The 17,385-nt window shown below is 42.0% G+C and overlaps 1 protein-coding gene across 2 annotated transcripts in view; it reads left to right on the plus strand.

Annotated features, from left to right (window-relative positions):
- The window catches only part of ANKMY1 (ankyrin repeat and MYND domain containing 1), a 59,244-nt gene that overhangs the window by 21,966 nt on the left and 19,893 nt on the right, over positions 1–17,385 (plus strand). For both annotated transcript variants that reach the window (XM_034782258.1, XM_034782259.1), the window contains exons 8-13: positions 559–730; positions 3,134–3,274; positions 7,111–7,263; positions 11,776–11,883; positions 14,678–14,809; positions 16,301–16,414. In XM_034782258.1, the coding sequence (XP_034638149.1) occupies positions 559–730; positions 3,134–3,274; positions 7,111–7,263; positions 11,776–11,883; positions 14,678–14,809; positions 16,301–16,414 (820 nt within the window). The remainder of the gene's footprint in view (positions 1–558; positions 731–3,133; positions 3,275–7,110; positions 7,264–11,775; positions 11,884–14,677; positions 14,810–16,300; positions 16,415–17,385) is intronic.

Genomic DNA, 17,385 nt, shown 5'->3' on the forward strand with positions numbered 1-17,385 from the left:
CACATGTGCAAGGTGTGGAAAATGCAAGTAACCTTCCCTTGCCTCACTTGTCCACTCCCAGGCAGGGATCTTATACATTTGTAGTTTCTAGGGTCTCCTGAGTATGGGGTCTGCTCCTGGCTTGTGCCCCCTGGGATTCAACAGTACTGAAAGGGGCTGGTATAAGATAGGCCATGTTACCTCCACACCCTCTGCATGGCATAGCATTACTGTGTGGTACACATTACATCTCACAAGGAGTGGTACAGCATTACTGTGTGGTACACATTACATCTCACAAGGAGTGGTACAGCAGACATGCTCTCCNGCATTACTGTGTGGTACACATTACATCTCACAAGGAGTGGTACAGCAGACATGCTCTCCCTGGTTCCAAGTACCAGTTTGCACACCCGCCTCAGAGCATCCTAGAACCCAGGCACTAGCCCAAGCCCGAATGTCTGCACTGCACTTAAACAGCCCCTGAGCCCAAGTCAGCTTAAGAGCCAGTGTTTAGAAATATGTCCCTTTTTATGAGTTATTGACAGCTTATTCTGTTATTTGCCATATTGACTTTAGACACCGAAAGAGATGGACCACGGTCAAACTACTTCTCCACAGAGGTGCAGACCCCAATGTTTGCCGGATCCCTCTGCATGTCCTGTTCTTTGCTGTTAAAGCTGCAGATGTAGAAGCAGTGAAACTACTGTTAGCAGCAGGAGCAAAGACTGACATACGACTTCCACCCAGGGTAATGGATAATAATTACTAATAACAACCAAATGTAATATTCTAGAGCGGGGTGGGCAAACTTTTTGGGCCGAGGGCCACATCTGGATGGGGAAATTGTATGCAGGGCCAGGGTAGGAGGTTGGAGTATAGGAGGGAGTGCAGGGTGTGGGAGGGGGTGCGGTGTGCAGGAAGGGGCTTAGGGCAAGCGATTGGGGCAGAGGAGGGGTGCAGGGTGTATGAGGGGGCTCAGGAAAGGGGGTTGGGGTGCAGGAGGGGTGTGGGGTGCGGCAGCTCAGGGCAGGGGGTAGAGGTGCACAGAGGTGCAGGGTACAGCAGAGAGCTCAGGGCAGGGGGTTGGGATGCAGGAGGGGTGCAGGGTGTATTAGGGGACTCAGGGCAGGGAGTTGGGGTGCGAGGTGCAGGCAGGGGGCTTAGAGCAGGGAGTTGGGGGGTGGGGTGCAGGAGGGGTTCGGGCTCCGGGCTCCGGCCCGGCGCCGCTTATCTAAAGTGGCTCTGGGGTGGCATCGGTGCGCACGGGGGCCAGGGCAGGCTCCCTGCGTGCCTGCCCTGTCCCCGGCCCTGTGCCACTCCAGGAAGCGCTGTAGCCCAGTGGGGAGGGAGAGGGCGGACGGCTCTCTGTGTGCTGCCCTTGCTGTGCCTCCAGGTACCTCCCCCGAAGATCCCATTGGCCGCGGTTCCCTGTTCCCGACCAATGGGAGCTGTGGGGGGCGGGGCCTGGAGGCAAGGGCAACGCACGGAGCCCTCTGCCCCCCCGCCTGGGGGCTGCAGGGACATGGTGCCGGCCACTTCTGAGAGCGGCGCGGGGCCCACGGTGCCATGGGGGGCAATCCCGCGTACCGGATCCAAAGCCCTGACGGGCCAGTTCTAGAGTGATCAGTGATACAACTTTAATGCCCACGTGTAAAGTGTCATAATTCTAATGACAGTTCGACTGCCTGATTCAGCTTTGCAATTCCAAAGGAGTAATTCAAAGAAACTATCCTATTAAAATCATTTAGCTTTTTAAAAAATAATGTCCTTACTCTAGTGAAAGTCTAGTTCTATGTGTGTGTTTCCCTGCTGACATAATGCTTACCCATGGTACTAAAGCTGAGAGTATTTCAAAAGTCAACTTTATTTCCCAATATTTATTCTGCTTTTAGTTTTAGCATTTCTCTATACTTGGGAAATGACTCTTGAGTGGTCAGTATGCCGTGCATTCATAGTCTGTTCTCTAAAAATACAGTTTGTGCTAAATCTTTGCACTTGGTGATTGTGCCTGCATATGGCTCTGATGGGAACTCCCCAGGATCAAAGTTACATACCAACTGTTTCAGCAGAAGGCATCTTACGCTAACTCCTGCACTGAAATATGGCTGCCCCCTTTATATTCCTTCTTCCTATCACTTTCTGACTGTAGTCAGTGAAGAAGTTCCCCTGGCTTTTTAGCTTGACAGGCTCTATCTGGACATCATCTCATTTCACCTCAAATATACACTTCACTACAGAGTGTCCTGTTTTGCCCGCTGTCACTACATCCGTTTTAAAGCTCCATCTTATTTTGTTTGGAATCTGTGGATAATAGTGTAATAATAGCTAACTCTTTTATGTAGTGCTTTTCTTTTGTAGGTTTCAAAGCACTTTACATAGGAGGTCAGTATCATTATTTCCAGTTTTGAAGCCTGCCCTGTAGCTCCTGCTGGGGTTTTTGGATACCTCTCTGCCCTGACACCAGTACCCTGAGGGTCTGAAGAAGCAGCAGCTCAGCAGACTGTCTCAGGATTCAATAGCCATGCTTGTCTTGTCTGGTTGTGCTGTGAGATTTACTCACAGGTGTCAGACAGAGGGCCTGAAGGCTCTCCTGGCTTTCTCCATTGCTTCCTGGAAGTCCATTATAGACTCAGTCCAAGAGAACTTAAATGATTCAGAATAGAGTCCCAGCAGAAGTAGCACCAGCAGGTGTTGAGGTTGCTGTGTTTATGGAACCTGACACCAAGCTGGGATTGTTCAGCAGACTTCCAAACAATGTTTCACAAGACAATGCATGTGACCCATCATTGTGTGCTGGCTTATGAGTCAGGGGCCAGAAATAGGCTCTCTTCCCTTTTGCATCTTATATTGGTGCAAACTAGTGATGTAAAAGTGGTTTTAATGCTGTATCATATTCTGTTTTGGCTGGGCATTGCCTGTGACTGTCATGCCAGGAATATTTGTGATCGCAGTGGGTTTAGGGTGAAATGGACATTGGGGAGTATTAAGCCAAATAGCATTTAAACTGACCATAAACACAATCCTTTAATTCTATTTCTAGGCTAACATAGATGGGGCCTGAGGGTTGATATTGGAAAAATATCCAGTACCTTAGTTTTTAGAAGTTACTTGTGATAGATAAAAGAGTCTTAATGCCACATTTATTTTTCAGCTGGGAGGCTTAATGCCTCTTCATGTTGCTGTAGCCATTCCTGGTGAAGAAGGGGTCAAGATAACGGAATTAATCCTTCATTCAGCTACAGATCCTGATGCAAGGGCAGGAGACGAAGATGATGTATATGCACCAGACTGGGTATGCTGCATCATTACTCCATCCTCTTCCAACTGTTTTGGTGTGGGCTATGGGAGACCAGAGCAGGGAATTGGTTGCCTGCCTGTTAGATTGAAACCTCTGTACACTGTTGGAATAATTGCACTTCCTCTGAAAAAGCCTGGCATATCACTGACATACATAGAGGGTTACAACAACACTTATTTATGATTTGAGGTACCAGACACTATTGTAGAATCCTGATGCATGTTAGGCACAGGCTAGAAGTCTGCTACATACAATTAAATAGATGTAGGTGAAGTACAACGGTAGTATTGAGCCTATAATCACTATTCCTCAGAAAGAAACATCTTTGTGGGCTGAATCTGCTTGTTCCAGCACTATGGAGGCAGCTTAATTGTTTCTTCCTTCCTCTTGAATCCAGACTCCTGCTGGACCCCTGCAGCTCTGTGCTGTTACCCCAGAGCAGCATTAGGTCAGAGCTACACTAGAAGCTTTTGCCAGTATATCAGTGTTGGTTAGGGGTGTGATTTTGTTTTTGAACAACATTTTTATACAGGTGGAAGCCCTAGTGTGGATTTGTTAATATCGGCAAAAATGTGCTTTTGATGGTTCAGCTTATTTCATTCAGGGAAACATTATACGCTAGGCTAGCAGAAGCACTCTTTTGCTGGTATGAGTACTAGGAAAGTTTACTGGCAAAGCTTTTCTAGTTGAAACGAGGCTTAAGATGTACAGCTGTCCACAGCAGAGTGCTTTAGGGTATGTGGGGGTTTCTTTCTCAAATTGTTGACAACTTAAATTTATTTTAAGTTCCAGTAATTGGGAATCCATTGACCTTCCTGTTAGGTCATCCTGAGCACCCTATGCGCTGAATATCCATTCCCTTTGACTCCTTCTGAATTTGCACCCCAGCGGCCTAGCCCAGACCAATATTTCAGCACACCTTGCTCTGGCTTTCCTCAGCAATGCAGCAAGTGAACTTGCTCATACTGCCAGCTGTCTGTCTCAGTGGACAAACTGCCACCATGTGGGTGTGTCGGTGCAGGCTACCCCAGCCTGCCATTCTGACACATCTTCTACTGGCTTCTCTCAGCAATGCAGAAGAGTGGCCCATCCCAGTGGCCCTTAACTTTTCCAGACTACTGTACCCCTTTCAGGAGTCTGATTTGCTTTGCATACCCCCAAGTTTCACCTCACTTAAAAACTACTTGCTTACAAAATCAGACATAAAAATATGAAGTATCACAGCCACACTATTACTGAAAAATTGCTGACTTTCCAATTTTTACCATATAATTATAAATCAATTAGAATATAAATATTGTACTTACATTTCAGTATATAGAGCAGTATAAACAAGTCATTGTCTGCATGAAATTTTAGTTTGTACTGAATTTGCCTGTGCTTTTTATGTAGCCTGTTGTAAGAGTAGGCAAATGTCTAGATGAGTTGATGTAGCCCCTGAAAGACCTCTGTGTACCCCCAGGGGTATATGTATCCCAGTTGAGAACCACTGGCCTATCCCCTACTGCCATCCTATGTGTGCCCGCAGACCATCCAATAGCTGGGAGCTGCAGACAAAGCAAGCTTAAATTCTCCCCTTTCTGGTTCCTCTTTGTATGCTTTGCAGTGACCGGATTTCTCCTGCTACCTTAATGGGCCTACTGGTAGTTCTCCACAGAGCAATACAGAAGATACGGGCCTGTGAGATCATACCACCAGCTTGCCAGGGCTGTTAGGCAGTCTGGCTATTTTGTTCTTTTGGAGTTGGGAAGTATTCTTGCAACTCTGCAGGACAGAGGCTCAACACAATTTATTTTTGTTCGTTTAGAAATCCTTAAGAGCAAGTAGAAACCTGAACATTTCCCCTTCTCCTCTGGGAAATCCATCTAGACAGGAGCATTCTAACTATAGGACAAAAAGGAGCACCTTAGAGAATTTGCTTCTTTTCCTTCTAGCCTCTCAGTTACTGAAGTTATAGTAAAAATAAAGAAATACATTCCTTGTATCACAGGAGCCATAATCCCAGTGCCATCTCTGGAACCTGATCCATGTGTCTTCTTGGGTTGCGGACAATCCATAGAAGATGGGTAGGTTCTATCCTTGTTCAGTCTATATCTGTAACGGAATGGAGATTTGGAAGAGAAAATATTCCACATTGTTCTTAGTAGATTTCAAGAATCTTATCCTTTCCCATGAGATGTGGTTGCCACCATTTTCCTGTCCAGTTAAGAGGAAGCAGTTGTCCATTCATGTCTATGTGATTTGGAATATCATCCTATAATGCTCCCCACTCCGATATGATCTTGATAGGCCAGATGAAGAAAGAGTACATTCACACCAGTGTTACCTGGATGACTTGCTGCTGAAAACTTACTTAAAGGAAACTCCTTTCTACATAGTCCAGTAACCTGTGCTAACCTGATTTCTAATTAACCAAAAATACAAAAAACACCTTGTATCATCTTTGCATTTATTAATCTCTGAGCTGATTTTTTAAGATACCTCAACTGGTAACACTCCCATTATTCTCACTTCTAAAATTACAGGTTTAATCCTTCTACTCAGCTCCTTGCCTCCAAGTGTCTGCAGTATTTACTCATAGTAGCATTGAGCACATACAAACCCAGTGCAATGCAGCACCCCTAAATCCATCCATTCTTCTTCCTGACCAGAGGACAAAAACTGAGTACTGACAGTGCCTCCAAAGCTGATGGTATTGTCACTGAAGTCCTTCTTCAAACATTTCCCAGCAGCATCTTCATATTCCACATGGAGAGGTCAAATGGACAGTGGTGATATATGCACACCGGCAAGTAGGAGCATTGGGCACAGCTCTGTACCTTAAGGCCACCAGAATTTCTTCACTCCTGTGGAAGCAGGACCTGTCTACTAGAGCAACGTATGCCTAGGCCATGGTTGTGTGGCTTGGTTGACACATATCTAGATTTTTTTGCAATTTGAAAGCAAGAAGGTACCATTATTTTATTCTTGTCAATGGAATCCATGAGCTCAGAAAATACCTATATTTGTGGGCAGATGTACTCATGTAAAGCTTCCCCATCTCCTCTAATTGCCAAAATGGTTTGAGGGAAATAGGACTAGACAGAACATTTGTAATTCTAACCAGACTGCAGTTCCCTTGGCTCATAGCGATTATAGTCTACAAACCTTGAAAGCATCCAGTTTTTCCAGTACTCTGCTGCAGCTGGACCCCTTCAGTCATCCTGAACTTCACACACTGGTTTTATAGCCTGGAACCATAGAGTCTAAGTCACCAGCAACATGGATACTGTCAGGAACTAGTTAACCTTCTATTAAAATCTCAAGCTTCCATAAGCAGTGTGTACAAAAGCACTGGGAGAATTTATTCACTTAGGAAGTAGATCTCAGTTTAGCTGTGCTCCAAATGTCTGCCAGAGACCACTGATTTCTCATAGGTGGCTTTCATAAAGGATTACGCCTGAGTTATCTAAAGTTCCAATTCTCTACTCTCAGGGTTAGTAATACAAGTGTCAGTTGTATTACTTGTGTTAGTTTTCTCCGCTGTGTGTATCAATGTTTGTAGCTGTTAGAATGAAAGGTATCTTAATGCTACTTGGCCTACAGTGGGTTTTATGTTTTTCAGGATGTAGTGCTACAGCAGTCCAGCAGATGGAGCCTGAATCTAAAGAAGGAAATGGGAAGGAATGGGGGGAGTGCTTATGTTGTGTCTACTGTGGTGTAATGAGCAAATCCAGACTAGTAGATAATGTCCAGACCAGTGGATTCCAGGACCAATATATTTTCTATTAGCTTATCTCTAAGCAATACTGAAAGCGTGTGTATCTGTTTCTTCTGACCTTTACATTCAGAATGAGCCTGCCGAATCACCAGTTATTATTGCCATGAAACTTAATAATGAAACTGGACCTCCTAGCGAATACTACTCATCTTCTGGTATTGTCCCAGAGGAAGGTGGGAGGACTCCTTTGCATATTGCCTGTGAGAGAGAGGATAACCCCAAGGTAGGAGCACAATGGAACTGTAGGAATGTCCCTCCTCTAGGTTGTGGTTTTGCTCCTGTAGAATACACATAATTCCCAATCCTCAAATGACATATCGTACCTTCCTGGGGAATCCTCTGTAGGATCTGATTTCATGTGGCTTCTATGTAAGAAATAAAACTCTCATCTCTTTTATGGGAAGGGTCTGATCCGTTAGTTTGTGTGATCTTGGCTGCTCTGGGGATTTTAGCTATGGGTGGCCAACTACCAGCTGCTCTGGTGGCCCAGCAAGAAATGAACTAAACGAGTAAGTTGAAACCCCTCTATTATGATGAAAGAACAGGAGTACTTGTGGCACCTTAGAGACTAACAAATTTATTAGAGCATAAGCTTTCGTGGACTACAGCCCACTTCTTCGGATGCATATAGAATGGAACATATATTGAGGAGATATATATACACACATACAGAGAGCATGAACAGGTGGGAGTGAAACCTCTATTATGATGCATACGTGCTCTAACTGAACTACTGTACCATGTGGTTTATAGAACTACCCTTCCTGATCCAGCCCCTTTTTGTTTGTTCTTTTCCTTCCGTCATGGCCAAATTCCGCATTGTGAACACTTTGAGGGAGAGACGTTATTTTAATACTTGTTTTGTGTGAGGTGCTTGTAGACATGACTTGAATCAATGGCAGTGTTTAGCCTGGTAGATTGACTGAGGGTCTTTTAAACTCTGCTTGGTTTATTTTTTTGGTCTGTCTAGCACTAAAATTTATCAGAGCTCCAATACAGTAAACAAGTTTTTAATTAACACCCTCCCTCAATCCTGCCTTCCCCAAAAATCAAGCCATTGTCACTTACTATATCCCGTTTTCTTCCTCTGATATTCTATCCTGCTGCTTTGATCTTGTGGTTCTACATATTGGGATTCTTTCACGTAGCTTCATTCTTTGACTTTCAACCTCTTTTTAATGCCTTGCCTTAAAGCAGACTCTAAGCAGAAATGGTGTAAGGTTTCTATTATCTTCCTTTTAATTACATTTGATGACTGGCCCTATGCAATTTAGCAAATGTGAAAAAGTCCCATTTACTATGCCAGGATGCCTTACGTTCAATACATTATGTCCTTTCAGGAGTTGATTGCTTTGCTGACATGCATTTCTTACCTGGCAGGTTTTTTATGGTTGCTTTTACATACAAATAAAAAGTTAATAAGCCAACCTTACCTCTCAATCCTCTCTCAAAATCATACATAATTAAGAATTTTAATTACTGTAGATCTTAGTTTCCAGGAATTTCAATCTGTTTTTTTCCTAAAGTTGTTTTGAAGCTTTTGAGTATTTAAAAGTTACCATTCTTGTATAACTAACCTCTATTGTAGAACTCCCTTTTGCATTTACACTGTCAACTCCTGCATTCAAGGATTTATATTGTAGCACGAGATTCCTTGGTATAGGTTATAAATTCTTGGCTGCGTGGGGAACTATTCTGGAAAATGTGATTGAAATTGGGGGCTGTTAGGTTTTTTCGTGTATATGTGTGTGCTTGTGTGTGTATCTATTTTGCAGGTGGGGCTGGTAGCACTGCCTTTTACTAAGGTTGCCCAACATTTCCCATCATAAGACCCTGTCTTAAGATGCTTATAACTTTGCCATACTTTAACTATTTATGCGGAAATTTTCCATGCTGAGTGACTATTTCAGCCAAAATGGTTCATGTTTTTCTGAGAATGAGGCTAGGGAAAAATAAGTGGGTTTTGCCCATGTTAAAAAATTCTGGCGATGTTTTTCTTTGAAAAGCTCTAGCAATCCCATTCTTAGAAATTTGACTGGGAGTGCCTAGAGACCAGGGGAGTGGGGAGAGACAGGTGAAATGAGGCGCCTGGGGATTGAGGGGAGAACTGAGAATGCTGTGCAAGGAATGAAGGGAAGACTGGGTCAGGGAGATCAGAACAGTGAGACTAAGACTTGCTGGGGAAGGAGTCTGGGATTGGAATGAGAATACTGGGGCAAAGAGACAGGACGGGGACAGGTTGGAGGGGATGGGGCAGAAAGGGTCATGCTTGGTGGGAATGGGCAGAAGGACCTATGCCCACTAGAGAGCACACTCCCCTCTGGAGCCCGGGATGGAACCAAGATCCCTGAACCTCACCAAATATTTAGAAAACCCGCTTGTAAAGTGTCCCATGCTCGTGTAGTGCTGGTCCACATAGAGGATTACGATTTCCTGCTGCTATCAGTAGTTACTCCATTAGCTCAAGTGGCAGTGGTCTGTGTGGTGGATCTAACGGCTCCAACTTTGCTGCTGATGCATGTGGGGGTCCCTCTGCAGCCACAGGACAGAATTTCTGTTACCATTGTGCTTTATTAAAAAGCTAGGGAATTACACACACAGAAGATAATTAAAATGCCATTATTAATGTTGCATTCTCAAGCACTCAAAAGTTAGGAAATGCCAGAATTAAGGTTGCCTGTGCAACCAGTCTTTAATTACACGATCACATTCTGTTTTTTCCACAGGACCCCTCCTTCATTGAGTGTACAGAATGGACAATATTTACTTAGCGAGTTGCTATTCAGTACTTTTTCTCCTCATTCAGTCTATGGCTCCAGGCCTTACTTAGTGTACAGTCTTCAAACCCCGCTGTGATGACTGAAGTATTAATTTCCTCATGGGATTTTCTGTGGCGCTTATCACTATAATATTTGAGTGCTTCACAAACATTAATGAAGTTAGTTTCACAACACCCCTGTGAGATGAGGGGTATTATCCCCATTTTAGAAATGGGGAACTGAGCCACCAGAGAGATTAAAGTCAAAAGTATCCATTAATTTTGGGTGCCCAATTTGAGATGACTAGAACCTGATTTCTCAGAGCACTTAGGTTTATACAGCACTCCCTATGTGGAAAGGACAGCTCCATTTGTTGACTTCCATTTGCAGCTTTGAGTGCTCAGCACTTCTGCAAATAGACCCCATGCTCTCAAGTCAGGCACTGAAAAATGAAGAATACTCACTTAGTGACCACCTGTGAAAAGTTAGGGTTACATCACTTGCCCAGCATCACATAGGAACCTTGTGGCAGAGACGGGTAGAATCAAGTTCTCCAGGGCAGCATTCAGCTGCCTTAATTTTGAGACCCTTCTCTCTCTTCTTGCAATCCTCTGCCTCCTTCACTACACACCTTCCAATTTCTGCAACAAAAGAGGCAGGGGTCTTACAGACAACAGTCTCCTTCACTACATAACCCTAATTCATCTCTACCACGTGTCCATTATGTGCACTGAATGAGGCTGGGATCCTATGATAAAAATAGTATATGGTCATATAAATAAAGACTGAATTTTAATGTGTATGCACAAGGGGGCCCAGTTAAGGTTGCACACACAACCTTAATTTTGGCAATTCTCAACTTTTGAGGGTTAAAGAAGCAACCTTAATAATGTTCTTTTTTCAATGTTTTTTTCTATGTAATTGAGATAAATGAGGGGGGTAGCTCCCTTTTATGGACACCCAGCCAGTCAGTAGCTATAGAATCCTCCTTAGCAGCTGTACCCTAATTGCCTTAACTGTAAAGGGTTAAAAGAAGCTTAACCTGAGTTGGCACCTGACCAGGGAACCAATAGGGAGGCTGTACCCTTTCAAATTGGAAAAACTGCTGTGTGTGTGTGTGTGGGGGGGGATTCTTTGTCTTGCGGTTTGGAGAGAAGGGAAGGCAGCAACAAGCTGTAAGCTTTAAGTCAGGTATGGGAAATCATCAGCATCATACCTAGAAGCTCCTCATTTGGAACCCCAGATATGTAAGTAGCACAGGAAAAGTTAAGACAGATGTGATTAGGAAACTTTTTGGTTGTTTTGGTGTGTGGATTACTCTGTGCTAACCCCAGGTACTTTTGTTTTGCTTGTAACTTTTAAGCTGAACCCCAAGAAAGTTATTTTTGGTGTTTAATCCCTAAAGCCTGAGTTTTCAGATGTTTCTTTGGTTCTTACCCACGAAAGCTTATGCTCCCAATACTTCTGTTAGTCTTAAAGGTGCCACAGGACCCTCTGTTGCTTTTTTCTAATAAAGTTGACCTTTTTTAAAAGAATCCTTTGATTCCAAAGTCCTTAGACAAGGGGTTGGTCTGTGCTCACATTGCTAAGGCAACTGGTTGGTATTTTATTTTCAAGCCTCCCCAGGAAAGGGGGTGAAGAGGCTTGGGGGGATATTTTGAGGGGATAGGGATTCCAAGTGACCCTTCCCTGAATATTTGTGAAAATCACTTGGTGGTGGCAGCGATATCTGTCCAAGGCAGAAAACTGTGCCTCGGAAGAGTTTTAACCTAAACTGGTAGAAGATAAACTAAGAGGGTCTTTCATGTTGGCCCCCACATCTATACCCCAGAGTTCAGATTTGGGGGGGGGGTATACCCTGACAGTAATATGTGTATGTGTTTATAGCAGGTGTTTAATGCTGTTGTTTTTCGTAAGCTTAATGTCTTGATTTTCTTTTTTTATGATCTAATTCTACCTTTCCCCCCCCCACCCAGCATGTCAGAGATGTTGTCCACCTCCTCTTAACTCATAAGGCAAATCCTAACACCTTGTGGAGTGGCCATTCACCCCTTTCCCTGGCAATTGCCAGTGGGAATGACTTGGTGAGCATCATTTAATTCCTTTTTTCATTATTTACTTGATTAATTTTTGCTTTGGTTCCTTCCCTGGCTTGTTTGTTGGAGTGACCCATGTTTATTTCCAATGAAAGTATCTAAATTTACTTTTCTTTCAAACCTATGGACATAACCTGAGTTTTCCACTGTATTAAATGGGGATTTCTCTTTATGGATTGGTGGCTAAGAGGTTAGCAGGATTCAAAAAGGAATATCCATTTATATGGATCTTGAGAACATCCACTTACACTGTAGGATACCCTGAAAATATTACAAAGAACATAAACCATCATACTTTTGGGTTTAAGTCAAGCACTAACTGATGGGATTAGGAAGAATCTTCCTCTACAAACATTCTGTAACTGTCCACCAAGTTACTACTTGTACCTTCTGACGCATCTAATGCTGGCCACTATCAGAGACTTGACATTGGAATAGATGGCTCACTGGTCTGATCCAATAATGTAGTTCCTATTTAAAACAGTTTGGTTTGAAATGATCAAAACTACTAACATCTGAAAATGTTGTACTGAGCATGCCCTTTATAAAATTTCCATATAGATGCACTATGCAGGCATTAATTGCCTTGGAAATAAGCACTTTTAAGAACTGCTTAAGAGAGAACATTTCAGCCACTGTATAGAAGATGATTCCTCTTGACCTGGATCCTCCCACCTCCTCATCTGCTCCCATTAGTGTGTGTTTGAATCTGGGATTTTAAGAATACACACATTCAATTATAATTGCCCATGCTGTGGGACTTTTGTGCCTCCAGAATTCAGTCTAGCAGATTCACTGGAGGTCTAATTGTGATTTTGTAAGTATCGCACTAGTACTACTAAAATCTGCTCTCCTTAAAGTGCACATGTATTAATTTTGCATTTAATAAAGACAATAGGGCAATACTTAAAAAATTCCACAGTTGCTCCAGGAGGTGTATACTGATGGGGTTGTTTCTCCTTATTTTCTTGCTTAACAAAAGAAACTGTTAGTGGCAATAAAACGAAAAGGGAAGGTTTTTAGATTTTAATATAAAGTTTTGAATAACTTCATGAAAGGAATGAGTTTGGGTTTTACTGTCTTATAGAGATCTCTTGATTTTCTTAATATAAGAAGGGCTAAAGTAAGTCCTGAAGCACAATGTAGGAAATTCTCATCTGAAGAAGATTGCTTTGCCTGGCTTGAATTTTTTTTTAATTAAATGCACAAAGCAATGCAAAGGAAACAACTGAAAAGTATTTGACTTTGTTAGCATCCTTTAGCTATTTCCAAGTAGAATGGCCACATATTGTCTATATAGCACTTGTTTATACTGTAATGATTGTCTTGGCTAATATTGTACTGAGTCCACTTGGTGCTAGATTGTTAGCTATGATGCTGTGGTTGTAAGGATCATGTAATGACCTAGATAGCTCTTGGATCTAGACTCCATTTTTTTGGCACATTGTGCACAGTGCTTTACAACCGGTTAATCTACAGTGCTGAATACATTAATAATAGCAGTATTCACTCACCCACATTGCATGTGGTCAGTGTTTTTCTTTACTTGTTAGCCTAGTAAATGTAAATCCAAATGCAGTACTACTCTGTACAATGTAGTTGAGTTCTCAGGGAGGGAAAGTAGCATTGGAGACACTGATTTATGAAGTGTTTGTTTGAGAATCCAAGGAGAATCTCAAGTTTGTTTGAGAATCCAAGGAGAACAGCTGAGATCCCAGAAGATTAGAAAAGAACTAACCTAGGCCTCAGTCATGCAGTTGGCTTTGGGTGAACAGATTCCTGTGCTTGCATGGAGCCCCATTGACATTGGTGAAGCTCTTTGTGGACACAAAGGACCATTTATTATTACTTTATATTATTATTTTATTTATTATCTATCATAATTCCCCTCTTTAAATAAAAAGAAATCAGGTGATCCAGGGAATTATGGAGCAACAAGGTTAATTACAATACACTGCTAGGCCAATTGATAAAGCTGTATTTATAACCACTTAGAAGACAGAGAGGGAGGTGCTAAGTGATAGATAACATGAACTCAGCAAAAATCATGCTTGATTAACTGGCCTCATTCAGCTCAAGGTATAGTATCCCTGGTCTCTCAGTCCATGCAGTGTACCAAAGCTCATGGACAGAGAGTCTGACCCAGGCTTTTCTCAAGACACCTTTGATTGTCAGAGAATGGGTTTGTGGGAGTCTTGCACTGATCACTAAAGAGAAAATAGTTGAATAGAAGGGGTCTGCTAGACTCCTTTGGCTTCTGTTCTGGGCTAATAACGGCTACTGTTTGGGTGAAAATAACAGAATTCAGTCTCATGTTTGAAACATCTGAAATCTAAGTCATGGAGTTTTATGAATCTGTCTGGTGCAGTAATGGCCCAACAGGCCACAAATGTAGAGGCTGTGTCGTTCTGTTTTTCTCGTAGTGCACAGGCTTTGTATTTTAGAAAAGCATAACAGCAGATGACTTTTTTAACACTACACGATGAAGCAGTTGACACATGGCTGTTCAGTATGGATCTATGATTTTTATCGTGCTAAAAAAGCAATACAAAGAAAGTGCAAAAATTATTCTAATAGACCAATATTTAGATGTTATTACTTTATGCCTTTAGGTTACTGAAAAATACTAGTGTGCATTCCAGGTATATTATTTTAAACACTGTAATGTATTGATACAGCTATTGTACATTTTGGATCTCATAGTCCTGCTGTAAAACTGTCATCATTCATTGATTTCATCATCATTCATTGATTTCTCATATTTATCTATGCCTGTTTGCAGGCAGTGACGGAACTCTTAGCGTATGGAGCTGACCCCAATCTTCCATTAAGCAATGGTATAGGTAGTGCCCTTTGTGCTACTGTCAACACTACATATGAACAGAAGAGGACCATAGCAAACAGGATTTTATTGGTAAGAAAACATGTTGTTTTTGACTTTAGTTTTCCAATTAACTTTTTCAGCAGGTGTTTTGAATTCTGTTTCTTCTGTGTGATTCAGTTGTCTCTCCTAGTAACCTTCAGTGATGCAGGTTTTTTTTTCTTAGTAACTCAGTGATTCAATTGCCAATTCCTTTTGTTTCTGTATCTGATTCTGTGCTGGGAAAATGAACTGTGTTGGAAAACATGTTAACATGTTTTAACTAGCATGGAGTAACTTGCCTACTGTATAGAGGGGCAAGTCATGTTTGAAATATGGTAGGTGATTGTGGTTAACCTTGGGTCCCCTCCCACATCCAGGGTTCACTGCAAGTAACTATCATATTTTTAAATGCAGCTGTCCTGGTCATGCTAAGGTGAAAATTGTGTTTAACACTGTCACTAAAATCATGTTAGTTGACTGGATGCATTTTCTCAGTGTGGACAAGGTCCAGGAGAGTGTTAGGCCTTATCTACCTCAGGGATTTTCCCCAGTTCTAGCCAAAAGCATAGCCAGTGCAATCCCAGAGTTGGGGAAAGACAGCTACAATCTGCGCTAGTTGAGCTTATGCCAGTTCAAGCAGAGGTAAAATCAAGTGGTGGAAATCACTGCTTGGAGCAAATTCCTAATGTAGACAAGGCCTTAGGGAAGGAGGTTAGTTTTGTTCTTTGATGATTGTTTTTTTGTGCTTCCTAAGGTGGAGGGAGAAAACAATGGGAAGCTAACCAAATAAAACAAGAATTTGAGAAGTGACTCATCCTCGCTGACACTTTTGAAACTCAACAAAAATCTGCAACTACATAAGTAGAATTCTGTGTACCATTCACTGTATTTCTTATTCCTTGTTCTCTAGCAGGAATTCCACCTTTCTGATGTCTGCCCCTCTTGCAATCAGAATTGTTTGACACCATAATCATTTTTACAGCCGCTAGTTTTCATATCACAAGCAGGATATGGTGGGCAATAAAAATGGAGATGAATTGTGGGCTGTCCTGAGTCCCTTGCATACGAGATTAATGCAAGCCATATTCTTGGTATAGCCCTGATCAGCATGTCTGGAAACGTATATATTTTACTGTGGGTTCTGCCTGAAATAATTATATTGTAACATTGAGGATTACAGATAAACAATGAGAATTAAAAAGTATTTCCATAGATGCCTGAACAGAAGTGGGGATTGGGTGAGATTGATACCCCTGAAAATCAGGGCCATGATTGCCTACATGGATGTTGGAATTTTTCACATGCAAAACCTTTCTGGACATGTGAAAATTCATCATTCGAGCCTTTCACCTGCACACCCAGTGCTTTATGTGAAGAAAGCATGTACTCAGTTGTGTTCTTATAGAGTTGCATTTGCACAAGTAGAGACCAGGGTAAGCTGATCAGCCCTTTCAGTTTAATTATAACAGGAGGTCACAATTTGGTTGAAGGTCCTGCCTTTTATAATGTTTTTCAATTTTGTTTTTGTTTTTCTTTCTCCAGATTGATAAACTAATTGAGGCTGGTGCAGATATGTTGATGCCAATTATTCTTAGCCAAGGGAGGAGAACTGCAGTGGGAACTGTAGTAGACTATGCATATTATAAATACTTTCAGGTATCTCTTTGACCACTAGAATTTAAAATTAATGTTAATTTTAATCATGTTCTTCAGATCCACAAATAGAGACAAGCAGATTTTCTAGTTCTGCACCTGTCACTTTGTCGGGGTAGATGCTAAAAGCACCAGCAGACTCTCTTTTGTCCAGTTGTCTTGAGACTCATTCCATTCGCCACTAAACTTTAACCCCTATAAGGGTGATAGAGGTCTAAAAAGTCCTGGTAGTTCTGCGATGGGAGAGAAATGATTTGGTCACACTTTATATTAAGATTCCATTTATAGGTGGTTTATAAAGAGTTAATGAATGATTGATAGATGTTATAAGCATGTTACAGACATGAGTAGTATATATTATTGATGGTGAGCAGCACATCAGTAAAAGGTGTTATAGATGGTTATAAATTATGACTGTAGGCAACTTATTGACTGGTTGAACTTTAGAAGAATCTAGCACAATGGATTAACTGTTAAAATATATTAAAATTTATGAAAGGGGGGAGGGATAGCTCAGTGGTTTGAGCATTGGCCTGCTAAACCCAGGGTCGTGAGTTCAATCCTTGAGGGTGCCATTTAGGGATTTGGGGATTTAGTTGGGGATTGGTCCTGCTTTGAGCAGGGGCTTAGACTAGATGACCTCCTGAGGTCCCTTCCAACCCTGTGATTCTATGAAAGGAAACTTAACCTAAAGTGTGCTTAATTATTTGCCAGATTCAGAAATTCTGCTTTCTCTGGACTTATTTGCTATAAAGAGCTGCTGATGCTTCCTGGAAATCTTTGAGATAATTTCTGTTTAGAAACATTGCTGGCTTGGGTCATCATAGTTTCATAGCACTTAAGACCAGAAGAGACTATTAGATCATCTAGCCTGACCTCCTGCATATCATAGGGCATTAAATTTCACCTATGTTGAGCCTGATGACTTCAGTTAAACTAAAGCTTTTTAGTCATCAGGACAGATTAAGATGCCA

The sequence above is a fragment of the Trachemys scripta genome, chromosome 9 (assembly GCF_013100865.1).
Source record: "Trachemys scripta elegans isolate TJP31775 chromosome 9, CAS_Tse_1.0, whole genome shotgun sequence".
NCBI lineage: Eukaryota > Metazoa > Chordata > Testudines > Emydidae > Trachemys > Trachemys scripta.